Source organism: Centrocercus urophasianus, unplaced genomic scaffold (genome assembly GCF_019232065.1).
Source record: "Centrocercus urophasianus isolate 14NV4802_14NV808 unplaced genomic scaffold, USGS_Curo_1.0 seq_19, whole genome shotgun sequence".
Classification (NCBI taxonomy): Eukaryota; Metazoa; Chordata; class Aves; order Galliformes; family Phasianidae; genus Centrocercus; species Centrocercus urophasianus.
Window position 1 is genome coordinate 15,960,802 of NW_024884744.1, and position 16,387 is coordinate 15,977,188.

Sequence of the window (16,387 nt, forward strand, 5' to 3'; positions counted from 1 at the left end):
ACAGGAAGGCAAGATGAAGCAGGACCCAGAATGTTTACAGCTAGATAGTTAACACAAAGCTTTTCTCAGATCTTTTTTCATCTCCTCCCCTCCCCTTGTAATACTGAGGACCTGTGGGAAATCGAGAGAACCTTTGGATAGATGCTATCAATTAATCCTACAGCTTAGCAATTTAAGATAGTTTCACAGAGATCAAAGATTGTAGCTAGGAAACCGGGCATTATAATGACTTTTCTGAATGCATGTGTTTGCATCTTGGCAACTTTTTTTCTAGTTTTAAACGTAGGAAATCTGTGTGGGGGCATTTTTACTGTTGTGAAAGAGGATTTGCCTTCTTTCTGGAGGGCAAATTTGCCCTCGTAGAGCCATCAGCTGTAATTAAACCATAACTTTTTCAGCACACGAGAGATCACCTAGCAGTGAACTCCTCTTCCTGATCCAGAAAAAGCAGAGGCCATTTCACCGAGTTCCCAACTGGGAAAAAAAAACAAACTAGATTAAAGCAAGGTACCTTGTGACTTTCTGTGTGTGGAAACCCCTGGTATCTGTGAGTGACTGAGGGCTGGGTCTGAGTGCTCGAGCTGTGAGTGATCCTGCAGCACACATCTGCTGCTTTTGTGAAATTAAAACCGCTCTTTTTTTTTTCTCTCCTTGTTTTTGTGCTAGATGATTGCTCCATTGGTCTTAACAGGCATATGTTGTGTTTGTCCATATCATTATTATGTGGATTGTGCACTGCTGTGTGCTTTGTATGCAAGGTGTTCCACTAGTATATTTGGCTGTATGTCAAGAATAAAGTGTATAGCACATAGGTGCTGATTAGGTCTCTGGAAGATTGAAGGGTCAGATGGCGTGAGAACAGGAGATCATGGAATGCCATCGGGAGGAGAAGTCAGTGAGAGCTGGGGATCTGGCTGCCTGGGCTGTACGTGCTGGGTGCTGGGCATGGGCAGCTGTGAGTGCAAGTGGGGTGCATGAGCTGCCCACCGTCTGGACAGGTAATACAAGTGCAGTACTGCATCGGTATTGCATTGTAGTTGTTGATAAATACAGAACAGATTAGCTGAGTGGCCCAAAATAGCTTTGAATTCGTAAGATTTAGAAGTGGAGTCAATAGCTAAGCTCCAGCCTAATATTTTGTCATTACATTCAGACTTCTCATAATTTTTTATTTATTTAAAAGCTTACCTAAAATTTTTGAGGAAAATCTCTGGATCTTTTTGACACCGAGGCAGAAAAATCTGGAAAATGGGCAATTGCAGCAACTCAAGTTGTGCAATTGTAATTATTGATAGGAAAAACAAACAAACAAAAAACCCCCATAAACCTAGAAATTCCTCCTGGCAGACTTTACCAGTAGGTGTGTGGCTGCTGGGGGGTGCAGCAGCAACTGGGGGCAGTGGGTGTTTAGGGAGCACCTTGGGAGTTATGTCTGAAAATACAGGGAAAGTGCAGCCCCCAAATGGGAGCTGCCTCATACATTATTTGTCCAGATTAACTTAATTCGCACCTATAATTAGCCTGTTTTCCTTGGGAAGTGCTTAAAATCATGCTTCTTTTTAAACAAAGTGCCATGGTGGAGCCTTCTAAGATCATATAGTGACAGCAACAGTTGGACAATTCATGTTGGCTTGATAGCGCAAGTGAGCAGTGCTCTGTGCACACTGTGGATTTCTGGCTTGCCCCCACGCACACGTTCTCACTATTTTAAATCTCTGTTAATATCAGCCCCCTGGCTTGTTGTCAATAAAAAATTACTCACTGTGATTTCTGAACAAGTATTTCTTTAAAATAAGTAATATAAATGGTGGGAGAAAAAAAAAAATCATAATTTTAGTGTCCAGGCACAATGCAGGGTGTCCCTGCAGGGATCCTGCTGCTTCTGTTCATGTCTGTGGGAAAATAAGTAATAAAAAGCCGATGCGTACATCCTGCAGAATTTGGGGCAAAAGTTACCTTTTCAGTTTTTGGGGCTGCTAATAATTTGGAGAGCCAGTGATCAATTTATTATTCATATCTGTACGGATTTCAAAGCAGATGAGGCAAGTGTGAATATGTTTAGTCAAACAATTCTTGACATCTCTACTATTAAGCACCCATTGGCAACCATTGTTCTGGTAGGTTTTCAAGAGCGTCTGTCAACAAGTAGCAAATGAGGCCAAATGTATGGCAATTAAATATGGCTGTGGTAGAGAATGGGTCCCTTTCCCTGTAGGCAGGACAGAAGAACTGTGGGTTTGCTTTGGAAATTAAGCTCTCAGTGTTTCTTTTGAACAGATAGCGAACTGTGGGCCTTCCTTCACTATTAGCAAATTGAAGTGTTAATCTCTTTATGGCGCTGTGCATGTGTGAGAAGTTTTCTTTTTATCTCCCAGATATCAGTTTTCTCAATGTCTGCCTTAGGAGCTGTCTTGCTTTGTCCAGTCAGTGTGTGTGTGATGGCACAGTAAGGCCAGGTGGCACCTGTGAGCTCTGGTAGCTGCTGTGAGGTTCATGTGCTCACATTTCTCACTTGAGAGGACTGTAGTGTTGAGTTGAAACTGAGACTACCTACAACTTGCGGTGTCAGTGCTGTTTTGAAACAAGGACAGTTTTAATACAGGTGCTAGAGCTATTTGAAAGGCATAGAGAATGATAAAACCAGTCTCAATACTTTTTTTTTGCTGCAAATATTTGTACTCTTTAATTATTTTCTTCCAAAATGTTTTAGCCATACTAAAGTTGGTTAAAACCTTCTGTAACAATGGATTTTGTTTGTATGATGTTGTTGCAAAGGACTGGGCCAAATATAACTTATTTTTCCTTCTTTCTCCTAAGAATCCACACTGCCTATGCAGTGAGGGATTGCTGACAGCTCAATTATTTGCAGTGCTTTAACTCAGAAGTACAGTCTCATTATTTACCTAGAAACTCTTTCATTTGCTTTATTTCACTTCTCAGCTGACAAATTCCATCTCCCAGGACACTCAGTGTTTTCACTTAGTTAATTGATTACCAGTCAGCTCTTCCATCAGCTGATACTGGCTTGAAGACATGCTGCCAGTCCTTTTTTAGTTTGTTCTGTGAATTGTGCAAAGAGAGATGTAGCCTCATTTGGATTTGAGTATTCTGTTTCTTTCACCTTTTTTTCTTTTCTTTTCTTTCTTTTTGGAACGTTTAGGAGGCAGCTGTGTTCTTTTGTGATGAGCCCTCTGGAAATTTTTCTTTGAAAACTGATATCACTAATATTTAAAACAAGACAAGATGTTGCAATACTTAAATATGAGGCTCGTGCTTTCAGTGTTAATATGGATGCTCCCTGTGGGAAGAACTGGGAAAGCCCCCAGCTGTAGGAACTCATGAGCTCCTGGAAAAAGTCAGCAGATGCGTTTGCAATGACTGTGCTTTTCAGAGGTTCCTCCTCTCTATCAGTAGAGGACATTCAGGGATGGTCTGGAGTGACTCAGAGTCCAGTGACAGTGTGAACAGCAGTTTGTCCCAGGCACTTTGTTATGCTTGGAGCAGGCATCGTTATGGCCCTCTGTGTGAACTTCTTTCCCTGGATCTGTTAAGATTGGCGTTAGGTGTTAGGCGCACACATATGCACTGTCCGCACAACAGCGCTGGAGTGCTAATCGCAGTGCCTTTATATTCAGTTTGCAGCATAAAATAATAATAATTCCCAGCACATATAAACAGCTGTGAAACTTCAGAGTGGGATCAGTCCACGTGCAAAGCTGCCAAGTACTTTAATGTTACTTGTATCAACAAAACAAATCTCTTTTTAGAAGAGGTGGGGGAATAAGAGGAGATTTTTGTAGCTGTTGTATTTGCTGTTTCCTCTTCCCTTCTTTTCACTCTAGAAATTCCTTATCCTTTCATGCACTGTTGAGAATTAGCCATTTATTCTTAGTGCTGGCGATGCAGTCTTTGATATTTAAAATGGAATGTGTTCCTTTTTGATGCTCTGTGATTTTGAATGAAGTACATGCTAGCAGGTTAATGGCGCAGAACAGTTAGATACTGGCCACTTTTTTCTTTCCTTTCCATATTATTTCATCATTCCTAAGCAAAATAAATTTTTAAAAAGACACTATAAAATATCTATTGTTTGTGCGGTGAATTGTTTTCGCAGTGCTGTTATTCTCTTCTAAGCTGAAATCGTTGAATAGCTATGAGCTGTCACATTTTTGTAAGTTATAACTGCATCAAGCTGTGCTGACAAAATGTTCCTGCATGACTGTTAATATGCATTGTCATTTTAAGCATGAAACAGTTTAGCTAATGATTTATCTCTTATAATGCAGCACTTGGGGCAGCTGTATGATTTGTCTCTTTAGCAAGTCAAGTAATTTCTTTAACAAAATGTTAAGCACAGATGGGCCGTAGGCTGTCAGTTAACCATTATTGTGCATGCATCTGCTTGCCTTCAATGCACTGTTTTATGTATTCAGTCACTTACTTAGGCACAGCTCCCTGAAAAGCGGAACCTACTCTGATTGGCAAATAAAATGTTCATTTGTCTCTTCTTCCTATTGTTTTGTTTTGGTAACACATGTCAGCAGCTCAATTACCCAGTTCATTAACAGCTCCCAATGGACATGATGGCCAACCCCATGATAAGGAGGGTGATTGTGGCACATATGGTCAATAATAGCCCGTCTCTTGGTAATTGTAAATAAAAGTCACTGTTGGCCATTTCCTTTTACTGCAGCTACTGTTTTCCTTTTCACTTTGCTGTACAAAGCACATTTCTCAATGTGAATCAGTCCAACTAAAATAAAAATACCATCCACTCCTCTCCGGCATCTCACTTATATCACTGCTGCAGCTGTTTTTCCCTTTTTGTGTTGAATTTCCAGCTTGCAGCTCACAGGAGATGCAACTGCTGTTTGCCAATTCCATTAACCAATTAATTACTCTTATTAATCAGTTTAGTTAAACAGCAACAAATTTTCTTCCCATTTCTCTCATTCTCTCAGCTAAGACTTCTGTAAAGTGCCTGTGGAGTTTTAAAAAAGCCATTTATAATGTTTTTGTAAGTATGCCCTTTGCAAATAGCAGCAGTTTTCAAAGGGGGAATTGAAGTGTGACTTAATCCTTGTTAGATGAGCGATATTCATGTCTGGAGCACAGGGCTGCTTTTGCGTTTTGTTTCTTGTTTTTAAATATACCATAGTCAAAATGCCAGTAAAAAGGGTTAAAAGCAATTTTACAACATATTTGTGTTTTTCGTGGTACTGAGTTTTCTGTTGCTTTCTAGTAAGTTTGAGAATTGTTTTTCATGTGCTTCCTGATCTGATTTTTTCACTTTTTTAACAGGAATACGCAATAGCATTAGCATATTTTATTTTAACCCTGCTGGAGTCTTTTGTGGCTTCTTGTTGTTCTTTGTTTTTCAAAATTTGCTGTTCCATCAAAGCAGAGGAGTCTGACTGCTAACAAGCCCTGGGCTGTGCTCTAGCGTGGTGAAATTTGGGGTGCCAAGTCTCCCTGTAAACTGGATAACATTGCAGCTTGGGATCCTGCTAGACTTTCCACAAGTGCTTTGGCAGAGCACCACAACCCTCACTTTTGGGGTGCTTTTCTAAACTTCGGGCTCGATCTCAGCTAAAGGTGCCGTCTGGCTGCTGAGGGTCCGAAACAGCTCACAGGTGGCAACCACAGATCTCCAGCACCTGTCCCCACCGCCAGCCATGCTCACGGCCACTGCTCAGCCTGCATGGGGGCTGCGGCACTGGGGATTTGTTGAGTGTCAGGCCTCATTTGCCCGGGTTTGACAGGCGCAGAGCTGGCAGGCCGTGCCCTTCCTGATGGCCCCCTGCTGTGGTGGGGAGGGGGAGAGGGACCTGGCCTCGCGTTTCTCCCAGAAAGTGCAGGAAAGCGGAGGGCTGGCAGTGAGATGTTTGCTCGACTCTAGCGCTTTCATTATGTTTTGTATGCAAATGCCAGCCCATAGCAGGAGGAGAGGGAAAGATGGCAGGGACACGGTGGTAGGAAGTAACTTCGTTGTTTTATCTTCCTGTGGATTTTATTCTGAGGAAAGGAAGGGCTCGCAGAGTATCGCTGGTCTGTGGACGTTCCCATGCCTGCTGCTGAGGGCCTGCCCCAGTGCAAGTGCGGGTCCTGGGGGAGCATCTGGCCTGGCCGTGAGCAGGGGGCTCTCTGAGGGGAGCGCTGTGGTGAGCTGTGCAGCCCAGACCTGCCACGGCTTCCTCTTCTTCCTCTCTTTTCAGTTCCTCTGCAACAGTGCCGGGCCCCGGCGTGGGCAGAGGTCTCGCGGGGCCGCCTCCAGGTGCCGGTTTCAGGGCGGGGAGCGTGGATTAACCCCTGCTGCACGTCCCTTCCCCCGGCTGCCGGCCCCCCGCCCGCCGGCCCGGCCGCCTCCTTTGTGCCGCCCGCATCCTGCCAGGCAGGTGTCAGAGCCCTGAATGCGGGCGAGGGCCCTGCTGATGGATACCACAGATGGAGCGTGGAAATCGGCAGAATGGGCCTCAGCCACAGGCCATTTCTTAGGACCCAACAAAAGCCTCCAAATAAGTCAACAAAAATCCCAAAGATCACAAAGAGAAAGTGTCATTTGTCATTTGCCGCGGGTCTGTGTGGGGGTGGCTGCCCTGCCGTGCTCCTCCTCGCCTGCACCCGAGCCGACACGCCGGAGGTCACCCGCGTCCCCTCCTGCCCAGCGGCACCCGGCAGCGCGGCCGACACACGGAGGTGCTGGGGCCACAGCCGTGGTGCTGGGAGCACCTCCACAGCTCGTGCCGCCTTCTAGCCAGACCCCTGGCCAGGCAACTTGCCAGGGGCTCGGAAGAAAGGGTGAAATATTTTATTAGGTGGCTGCCAGAAGAGCTGTGCCGTGCTGGACTGTGGGACGGTGGCCCTCTGCCCACCTCTGTGGAGTGCGGTGTGCTGTATCTATCATGTCTGGTTTCTAAATGGTTGTCATGTTTTTGTGATTTAGTTATTCAAATGAAATGTCTTGCTGAGAGGAGAAACAGTCCAGGGAATGACCTCTTGTGCATTATTTTGTCATCTGGTTTTTGCCCCGACACGTCTATTTACAGTGTTTGCAAAGCTGATAATTGCAGAGTTCCACGTGACCTGTGAAGCTGAGCAGGACCTTCTTCTTGCTGTTGCACTAACCAGGATGAGGCCTCTCCTCAGCTACCAGGCAGGTCATGAGGGGCTGCGGAACAAATGATTGCCCTTTAATGCCGCTATTTCTTCCTTAATTAAACCTCACAGCTCAGCTACTGGTGGTGCTTTGGGCTGCCGCCCCTGTGGTGCTCCATGTGGGGAGGAGAGAGGCCAGGCGTCATGCTTACAGCCTGCAGGCTTGGAGTGCTCGGATCCTTAGGACGGCTGTGAAAGTTAGCAATACCCAAAGTGTGGGTCTGTGGAGGTGGAAATAGCTAAAAACAACCACCTTTTCCAGCGCTGAGTGGTGTTATGCTGTGGAAGTTCATGCCTCTGTTAGCTCAGTAAGAGGGCCGTAGGCTGTGGCTATGGAGCTGATGGCAAATAAATACTGCAAGGCTGAGGTTTGTCTGATATGTATGCTTAGCCAATGCTCTGGTAGGCTTCTTGCCTATATAAAGACTTAGTAATAGTATTTTACTGATTAAAAAAAGCAAGGATAGAAGCTTCCTTAAAACTAATGCTATTTAAAAACACTTCACAGGAAATAAAAATAGTGTAGTCTGTTGCAGAGACATATAGTTACCGTTTTGAGATTACATTTGCCTGGTTTTTAATATTGCGGATCAGCCAAGACAAAGGAAGTCAGTTTTCACTAAGGCTGCTCCTAGTAGCCAGGCCAAGCAGAGGTAATACTGATGAAATCAGATGAGTAGGAAAGCCATTTAAATGGATATGTGTTTTCTCCCTGCTTGAGTTTCATTACTTTATCTCTAAATGTTACCATTTGTGTTAGACACACAATCTGGACTCTTGAATGCTTTGTTCAGTATTTTTTTGCTGTTTTGTTTTGTTTTTCTGACTGGAGTATCTTTGTGCATTACATATAATGTTTACTGTAAAGTAAAGCTAACATGAAATTAAGTCAGATTCTTGTTCTCATCACTGTGTGAACAGAGGGTGCAGGGAAACATTGCAATTTTTTACTAAATCTTTCTGAAGCATTTTTAGAAAGATCATTATAGCCTTCCTGGTATTCCCACCCAGTTAGTTGAGGGTGTTCAGGGCAGATACAGAGTGACAAGTAGCCACTCTATATTGCACCATTTAAGTTAGCTTGCCTCACTCAGGCACGTGTAGGTGCCATGGGTATGTGAGGCAACACAGGGAAATGATCTCTTTAAAAAGTTCTGTGTTTTCTTTGTTTCTGAACCAGGAAGGCAGGTCTCACTGACTCACTAGGGTTGGGTTTCCAACTGAGGATTTGGAATTTGTCACTATCTCAGTCTGTTGTTTATCCTGGGATGCCCTAGATTTGCAACTTCTATAAGGAATGAGCTTGAACTACTTGGGATAAGATGTTTGTGCTCATTCCCCTATGTCTTGAGGGACAATATTCTCCAGAACAGCTAAATTCAGTCTTATTTGGAGTAAAGCTTCCACACAAGTAAAAGACTCAGAGTTGGATGTTCACACTGTGCATTTATGTTCACCTCCGTGGGTTTCTGCTGATGCCTTGTGTATGTTGTGTCCAAAATACTTATGATGTCTGGACAATGAAGATGGCTTTCACAGAAGAGCCTCTTGGTTAGAGGGTTTTTTTTTAATTTTTTTATTTTTTTGAATGCAGAATTTCATAAAGTCTTCAGTGGACTTGTCTGTAAAAGCACTCTTTCTTTCCCATGCTGTAAGGCTAAATAAACAGATTAAGTGTATTTATTAGTTTGAACAGCTTGAGCTTCCGTTGGAAATGGAAGATAGCTATAATTGAAAGAGGCAAAGGGTTTGAGCTGCAGCTTGAAGAACTGAGTTCTTGAGTTTCTGTTCTGGCTTTGTGTTCTCAGTTTCTTTCAAATAAATCACATTAAGATTATTCTAAATCAATGTCTCTGTCAATAATTTATTTGGAATTATTGAAGGAGTAGAAGCAATGCTTGCATTTCCACAGAACAAGCAGTTTCATCATCACTGGGGAGTGTCTGCCCTCTTTAGGTGGTTTTCCTTGAAGGCTTGGAGAGAAAAGAATGCTTGTTTTCTGGGATAGCAGCAGATGCAAGTGAAAACTGGCTTTGGAAGTCTTTTATTGTGTGTGTGTGTGGTTCATGGTAGTTTGTTGGAAAAGTCAATGTGGTTGGGTACTAAAAGAGGCTTTGCTGCCCTCATCACAACTGTAGCTACGGGCTCAGCCAAACCGGGCTGTGGATGGTGTTCACTCCATTGTCAGCAAGGAGATCCATGATCTCCTGTCAGCCTCCGGTGATGCCAGGGACTTGCTTCTATGGGTGTGTTAGCTCACGCTCACTGTGTCTCCATGTGTTCCTTTATTTCCAAAAGATTAAATTAACTACATGAGGTGCTAAAATAATGCCTCTGAAGCTGAATCTCTCAGTTTTTCTGGAAGATTGATAGATAGACTGGAGATCTGCAAATGGTGCCGTGGGACAGGCAACGAAGAACTGGGGGAAAGATCAATGGATCTAATAAGATAGAGTTTTCTGGGCACAGCTAATCTTTTTATGTGAAATATAGTGATCAGAGCTGCTCACTGGTTCTGATTTCACTGTAAATGGCTGATTGCAAGGGTGGTAAGCCCTGTCTCAGGTGTGGATGTGCAGTACATGGTCTGTTTCTTCATGACCCTCCTTAAGTGCCAGTTCAGGGCACAGTGAGAGACCTCTGGTCCAACACCTGGACTGCCTGTGCTCGCGTCCTGGAATGGTTCCTGAAGGCTGAACCATTGGCACACACCTGCATCTTCCTACAGCCACTGCCAGTGCTGGGATGCCTCCCAAGCCTGGGAGGAGTAATGAAGAACTGTAAGGCAAAGGAAGTAAAGTCATCTGTGTGTTTCATTTTGGCTGTTTCTTGTATCTCCTTACTTTAGTAACAGGAAGAATCAAGAAGAAAAAATATTGCTTTGAGCTATTTTTACAGGACTTCTCTGTACAACTTTTTTTTTCTTCTTTTTTTTTTAGTTAACACTTGCCTGGACTGTCCTAAAGTTATCAGATGGTCCTAAGGCAGACAAATAAGTTACAAATGAGCAGGAATGATTAAGTGTGCCAAGATACGCCAATACTACTCAGAGTGTAGAACGAATATTACATAAGACACAAGGAAATATTTGAATACGTAGAATTAATTTCTTCATTGCTGCTCCCCATAGCTTTGTCGCCACTTCCATAACCGTTTCAGCAAGGAAGATTTACTTACAGATCTGCAGGGAAAGTCTCATGCACTGCATCTGTATGTTTAAGTTGCAGAGTGCACACGGTGTGACAGATGTTTGCATCTGCGCAGCAGGCAAGGAAAGTAGGCAGCACTGATGTGTGACCAGATCGAAGATCAGATTGGCCCTGCGTGTGGCAGGGGGTTGGAGGTTCATGATCCTTGAGGTCCCTCCCAACCCTGGCCAATATCTGTGATTCTGTGAACTGCTCCAGGTTTTTAAATTTGAAAATTATAGGAGTTAAAATGAAGAAATTGATTAATTCATTCACTCAAAAGTGTTTCTAGAGATCCTTATATATTTTTGAGTCAGGAAAACGTGCTAAACTCATAACTGAATTGCTAATCCTTTTGGTTTGAGCACACTTGCACAGCATAACATTTAACTCTGATTTGTTGCTCCGTTTATTTGCTGTTTTGAAGTTCACCAACTCAGTTTCGAGTCATGGAGACAAAAGCACTTTTTCGACATAAGATGCCAGCAATGGTTTTTTTTTGGTTTGTTTTTGGTTTTTTTTGTTGTTGTTTTTCTCTTTCAACTAAAGCTAATGTTTTATCTTTATTCTTTATTTGGAGCATCAGCACCCCAGTCCGATGAAGGCTCTGATATCGATTCTGAACCAGACTTACCTTTAAAAAGAAAGCAGCGTCGCAGCAGGACAACCTTCACAGCAGAGCAACTGGAAGAGCTGGAGCGAGCTTTTGAGAGGACACACTACCCTGACATTTATACTCGGGAAGAACTCGCACAAAGAGCCAAACTCACAGAAGCTCGAGTTCAGGTATGAATTTAGAGGCTGCCTAACAAAGGGGAATTCCTATTAATGTGACAGTCCTTTAATATTCTCACACGATCCAGCTCTAGGTTAGAAGGAAAACTTGAAGCTACAATATGTACAGCCTTAGTGGTTTTTACATCTGTGCATGGACAATGATTTTCCAACTTTTTAAAGCAACAGCCTAGTCAGCCTTCACAGAAGAAGGTCTGTTATCCCAGTTTGTTTATTTTATGCATTTGACAGCACTCTGCATATAATCAGTTCAGCTTTTGTGCCAGTTTATAGTTATGTAACTGATTTCATCTGTTGTTGTTTGGGTCTTTCAGGCATTAACAGAGGAGAGAAAAACATTTTAAAAAGGACGTGTTTATAGAGCCATGCAAGCGAGCGTGGTAACTGGTGCAGTATCTACAGTTTGCTATTAGGTTAACTTTTGAAGTTGACTTGATTTAAACCTTGTAACAACTCTTCTATGCCCACTGTCCGTTTAATTCAAAACAAAATAAACCCTCAAATAACAGTTAGGTCTTCACAGCTTCGTGTTGATCTGGATTGTCTAAAACAAGTGCTGGAGGAGTGAGTAAATCATGGAATTGATTTAAGTTAAAAAAAAAAATAAAAAAAAAAGCTTGAACCTGGATTTTCAGATGTCCAAAATTGGCAACTAGAAGCCAAATAATTCTGGAATAAAGTGGATCTAGGAGTTCAGGTTCAGATTAAGGCTCGCTCTGTTTACAACACAGAATCGTGTCCTGTGAGATGCTTAGTAATGCAGGGAGAATCCTCTGGTGCTCATTTATTAACTGACATCCAAGAGGGATTTTAAAAAGATTGTCCTGTTTAAATCAATCCGAAGTGCAAGTGTTTGTAAGCAAATATGGTCGGCTGACAGGAAAAATGAGCGGTAACTTGTGAGCTGCCCAAGGATCCAGGTGAATTTGGCTGCTTTGGTGAAGCTGTTTTATGGTTTGACCCTTTGAAACTCAGCCTGAGGCATTCAGACTCTGCAGACTGAAATAGGCGATTCAGAACATCCCTCCGACCTTGTAAGGCAAGCATGCCTTTTGTAGCCTGCCTGCATTTACTGAGTGTCTGTCTTGAAGAATCCTGACTTTGTCAGTTTTACCTGCTAAATGTTTTTGTAGAAGACTTCAGAGCAAATTTCTTGCAAGTGTTTGTTATGACTGTGAGAGAAAATCGGATGTATGGATGAATTTGTCTGGAGGGCAAACTCAGTGGTGCATGACTCTCTTCTTAAAATGTTTATTAGGTACAATGCTTACAAAACAGCTTTGTATCTAAACTTGAGCCAGGTAAGACCAAATCAAGCCCTGGAAATCGTCCACGCACAAGCATAATAAAGATAGCTTCCTATATACGTCCCCTTAGCAAGACAAACTTGATGGTAGGATATGATGGTTTATGTTAGCTTCAGTGGAAAGATACGATAAAATGAAAAAGACCTTGTTCGTGTTTTTCTAAATCAATGACCCACAGCTAGAAGAAAAGCAGAACTCTCATTAACATAACAGCTGTCTTAATGTGGCTTTAACCCTGTGACTTTTTACATTCCTTATGGCTTCCTTGGTTCCCTTGAGACGCATCTTGTCTCACACCACTCCTATGATCTATAGCCACACAAATTCCCCAGTACCTCTAACATATGGATATTTTGCCTAACCCAGCATGGAAGAAAGTTTCCAGTCAATCAATGATTGAAACACCAGAACAAAACCTTTCTGGCTTAGAGATGAGCTGGGGTTGAAGTAGCCAGCCTGTGGGTAGTTTCGTAGTGCACTCCATCTGTCTGGTACCCTTGAAGGGCTGGCAGAGTGTTTTAGTAGTGGATTAAGGGATACAGGATTTTCCTTATCAGCATTCAGCACCTCTCTACAGCCCCTTAAAATAGCCACCTATGATGGGCATGAAATAAAAGAAGACCTGTGAAAGGAAATAACCCTAAGAGACTTGAGCCTGAGAGGGCTGGAGAGCCATACAGATGCAGCATTCAAGCTCTCTTAGTCACATTTCTTTTTTGGTAAGAGTAGGACAGAGATCAGAGATACAAAGTCTTATGTGGATATATGCACAAAGATCTCTTTGACTGCTACTTCATTAAATATTTTGTAGAAGAGTGTAATGTACTCTTTGCAGCCCAAATTTGGGTGAGATTCGAACATTATTATTTTCTAATGGGATTTTCTATAGTAACAAATCTCATATAGTTGTTTTACATTGTTTAGGATGTTAACTAATTAATGCTTAACTGATTACAACAGAACGTATGAGCTTTTCTTTCAGTCCCTCCATGTTTTGCTTTTTCTCTGCCACTCCCGTGCATCCTCTTTCCCTCTATTCCTAAGGGGTGAGCTCTGAACACTCATGGAAAGAGGAGTCTTAACCTCCAAACTGTCTTTTTTCTCACTTTCTTGCTGCTGAAGGGTGGCCAGGCACGTGTTTCTAAGCAGGCTGGTTGGAGGGGGGTGGGGAAAGCCACCTCTGGGTTGAGATCAAATTTAGAATGTTTCAGCCCCTAAGGGGAATTTTTTGAAAGGTACAAGCAACTGAAAACAGACTTTACACTGTTAATGTTATTTGTGTATTTAAATTGTGGGAAAGGAAAGGCTTTTGGGGTAAGAAATGTTGAAACAAGCTCCATGTTGCAAGAATCACAAGATGTATAACTGTAATTATCATGAGTACTTAAGCACTGTATATAAAAAGAAGTGAAAATATTCCCTAGAATTCCTCCTCCAGTGCCTTTGTGCTCCAGGACCCTGGGAGTCTTTCCCTCGTGTCTGAGCCCAGATGGCATGTGGAAACAGGACAGCCTCTGCTCCCTCTTCCAAGGGCACCCGGCTCTTTTCTGACATTAGATGCATCAGGAAGGGAAAAGTTGGTTGGTGTTGTGCATTCAACGTATATCGCTCAGAAACTTGAGTCAAGTCCTCAAGGCCTAGAGTAACCCTTAAAACAAGAAGAGTAACCCTTAAAAAAAGAAAAAAAAAAGGTAAAAAAAAAAAAAAAAAAAAAAAAAAGTGATCCTCTTTACTATGAAGTTACAGCTTTCCATACTTTGAATTGAACTCACTAAGCCATCATGAAGTTGCAGTGTAGACTCTTCAGGTCTCTGGCCTATACTTACTGAATCAACCTGGGGGCTAATTCCAAAAGTGAAATTTTCCCCACTGTAGATAAAGATCAAAGGCTCCTTCTGAGCTTCAGAGGAGCACGGTTACGGTTTCTGTAACAACGCATAAGGAATGAAGTGGGTAGTGTCTCCTCTGGCCACTTCTGGATTCCCACACCAGGCTTATTTTCAGTCCTGGATGAACTGGGTGAATCTGGCAGCAGCGTGGGGCCTCAATCTATAGGCTGGGGATGGGGATGTACATTCTCATGTCAACCCTGTGGTAAGCTTTTGTAAAAACCTCATCACGGCTTCAGTAAATAGAAGTTCTAAGGGCCCAGGTCTTGCGCAGCCAGAAGAAAAACTGTAGGAATATTTTACTATTTTAGAGATGTGATTGCATGTTGGCTTTTTTTTCTGTTCACTGTGGAAAGGAACGTGTGGAAAGGAAGAGAATGTTTGGAGAAGATAGAGGAGGCAAAGGGGAGAGAAGCAGTGATGACTCTTAAGCTGCTGGTGTGATTTGAAAGATCTGAAGTCCAATATCTTAGCTTTAGTATTCTCTTCTCAGTAGCAAACAGTGGGAAGCATTCACTGGGAAATCAGGGGAGGAGGAACCTGTGCCAAAAAAGACCTTTATTTGCACTCAGCCCCTCTGGAATGGTTTGAGCTCATGCTCCAGCTGCATGGTTCTAAGGGGAGATGGGGGAAAGGAATGTGGAATGGATTCAGAAACATTTAAGACCTCTCAGCAGATCTTTACACATATTCCTGATGTGGTTTGTGGAAAATTTATAGTGCTTCTTTTTGAGACTATCCTTCTTGCAGCACATACAGGATACAGAAAGAAAATGCTGTGTGCATTCTTGCAGTAGATAACTTTGCAATTGCGGTATTATTTTTCTTTTCCTGAGGTAAAGCAGGAATTCCATTAGATAAATCAGCCAACAACAAACACATGCAGGCCCCAAAAGACATTTATAAACATAAAAGAGAAGAAAGGATGTTATTTTTGATTCTCTTTTTTTGGTCCCTACTGCCTGTGTGCTCAAATTAGTGGAGTTCTGATTTAAAACTACACAGTTTATTGTGCTTATTAGTCAACACTACTGAACAGCACTCAGCTGCAGTGTTTGAAAAGCAGCCGTGCGGGACTGAGGCAGAGTAACGTGTGAGAGTTGAGTATGTTGGATCACGTTGAGAGGCGGTTGGAAGGCCTCATTCCCTTCGTTTTTTTTTTGTTTGTTTTTGCTTTTTGGAGGAAGGAAGAGGTGGGAATATGGCAAGGGGGCAGGTATGTGGAAAATATCAGGAGGCAAATGGGGGAAAATTGCACTTTGGCTGAAATGTGAAGTGCCGCAAACAATTCCTCAGTCTTTTGACTTTGCATGCTTTTGGCACTTATGTTTGCAATGGTCAGGACTGCGTTTTAACAAAATATCTGCGAGTTTCCTGCAGAATTCACATCTCAGATGTTTTGTGCTGGTGGTTTGGAGATGTTTTTCCCTTAAAAGCACATAGAGCACTCTGTGTTTGTGATCAGGCTGTTGAGATGTCAGGGCTGATTACACTGCTATGTTCCCAAGTGAATAAATGCATCTCTTAAGGACTACCCTGTTGAGATTAACAAAGTAAGATGCTGGCATGGTTGCTTGCAAACTACTTAAAGGAAAAATGATAATAAAAAGCAGGATCTGAATGTAAGAAAGAAGAAATGGGAGAAACTTATTAGGTTTCATTCATTATCCATTCAACAGGACTGCAATATATATATATATATATATATACACATACAAAATTATATTATACTTATTTAATATTTTATATTGCAGTGATTTCTTTTTTGTCAGTCCAGTTCCAGATGTGTGAAAAATTAGGTCTCCAATGCTTACTTCCTTTAAATTACAATATTACAACTTTTTTTTTTTTTTTTTTTTTTTTTTTGCACTGTACTCTCACTCTTCTTCAGTTCTATTTTCAAGGCCTTCAGTGATATAAATTTTAGCCAGACTCTGTGGTTAAACTTTGTTTCCAAATAGTCAGAGTAATTTACATTCCATCTCTGAAAGTGACACTGAAGCTGGGGAGCCAAAGTCTCACCAACATGAACGTGCCTTGGCTGCGAGCACGG

General features: G+C 42.4%; 1 protein-coding gene across 3 annotated transcripts in view; it reads left to right on the forward strand.

The window, feature by feature from the left end:
- PAX3 (paired box 3) overlaps positions 1–16,387 on the forward strand; it is a 61,926-nt gene that overhangs the window by 27,730 nt on the left and 17,809 nt on the right. For 2 of the 3 annotated variants that reach the window (XM_042820826.1, XM_042820827.1), the window contains exon 5: positions 10,924–11,129. In XM_042820826.1, coding sequence (XP_042676760.1) covers positions 10,924–11,129 — 206 coding nt within the window. The remainder of the gene's footprint in view (positions 1–10,923; positions 11,130–16,387) is intronic. The other variant, XM_042820828.1, reaches the window with a different exon arrangement.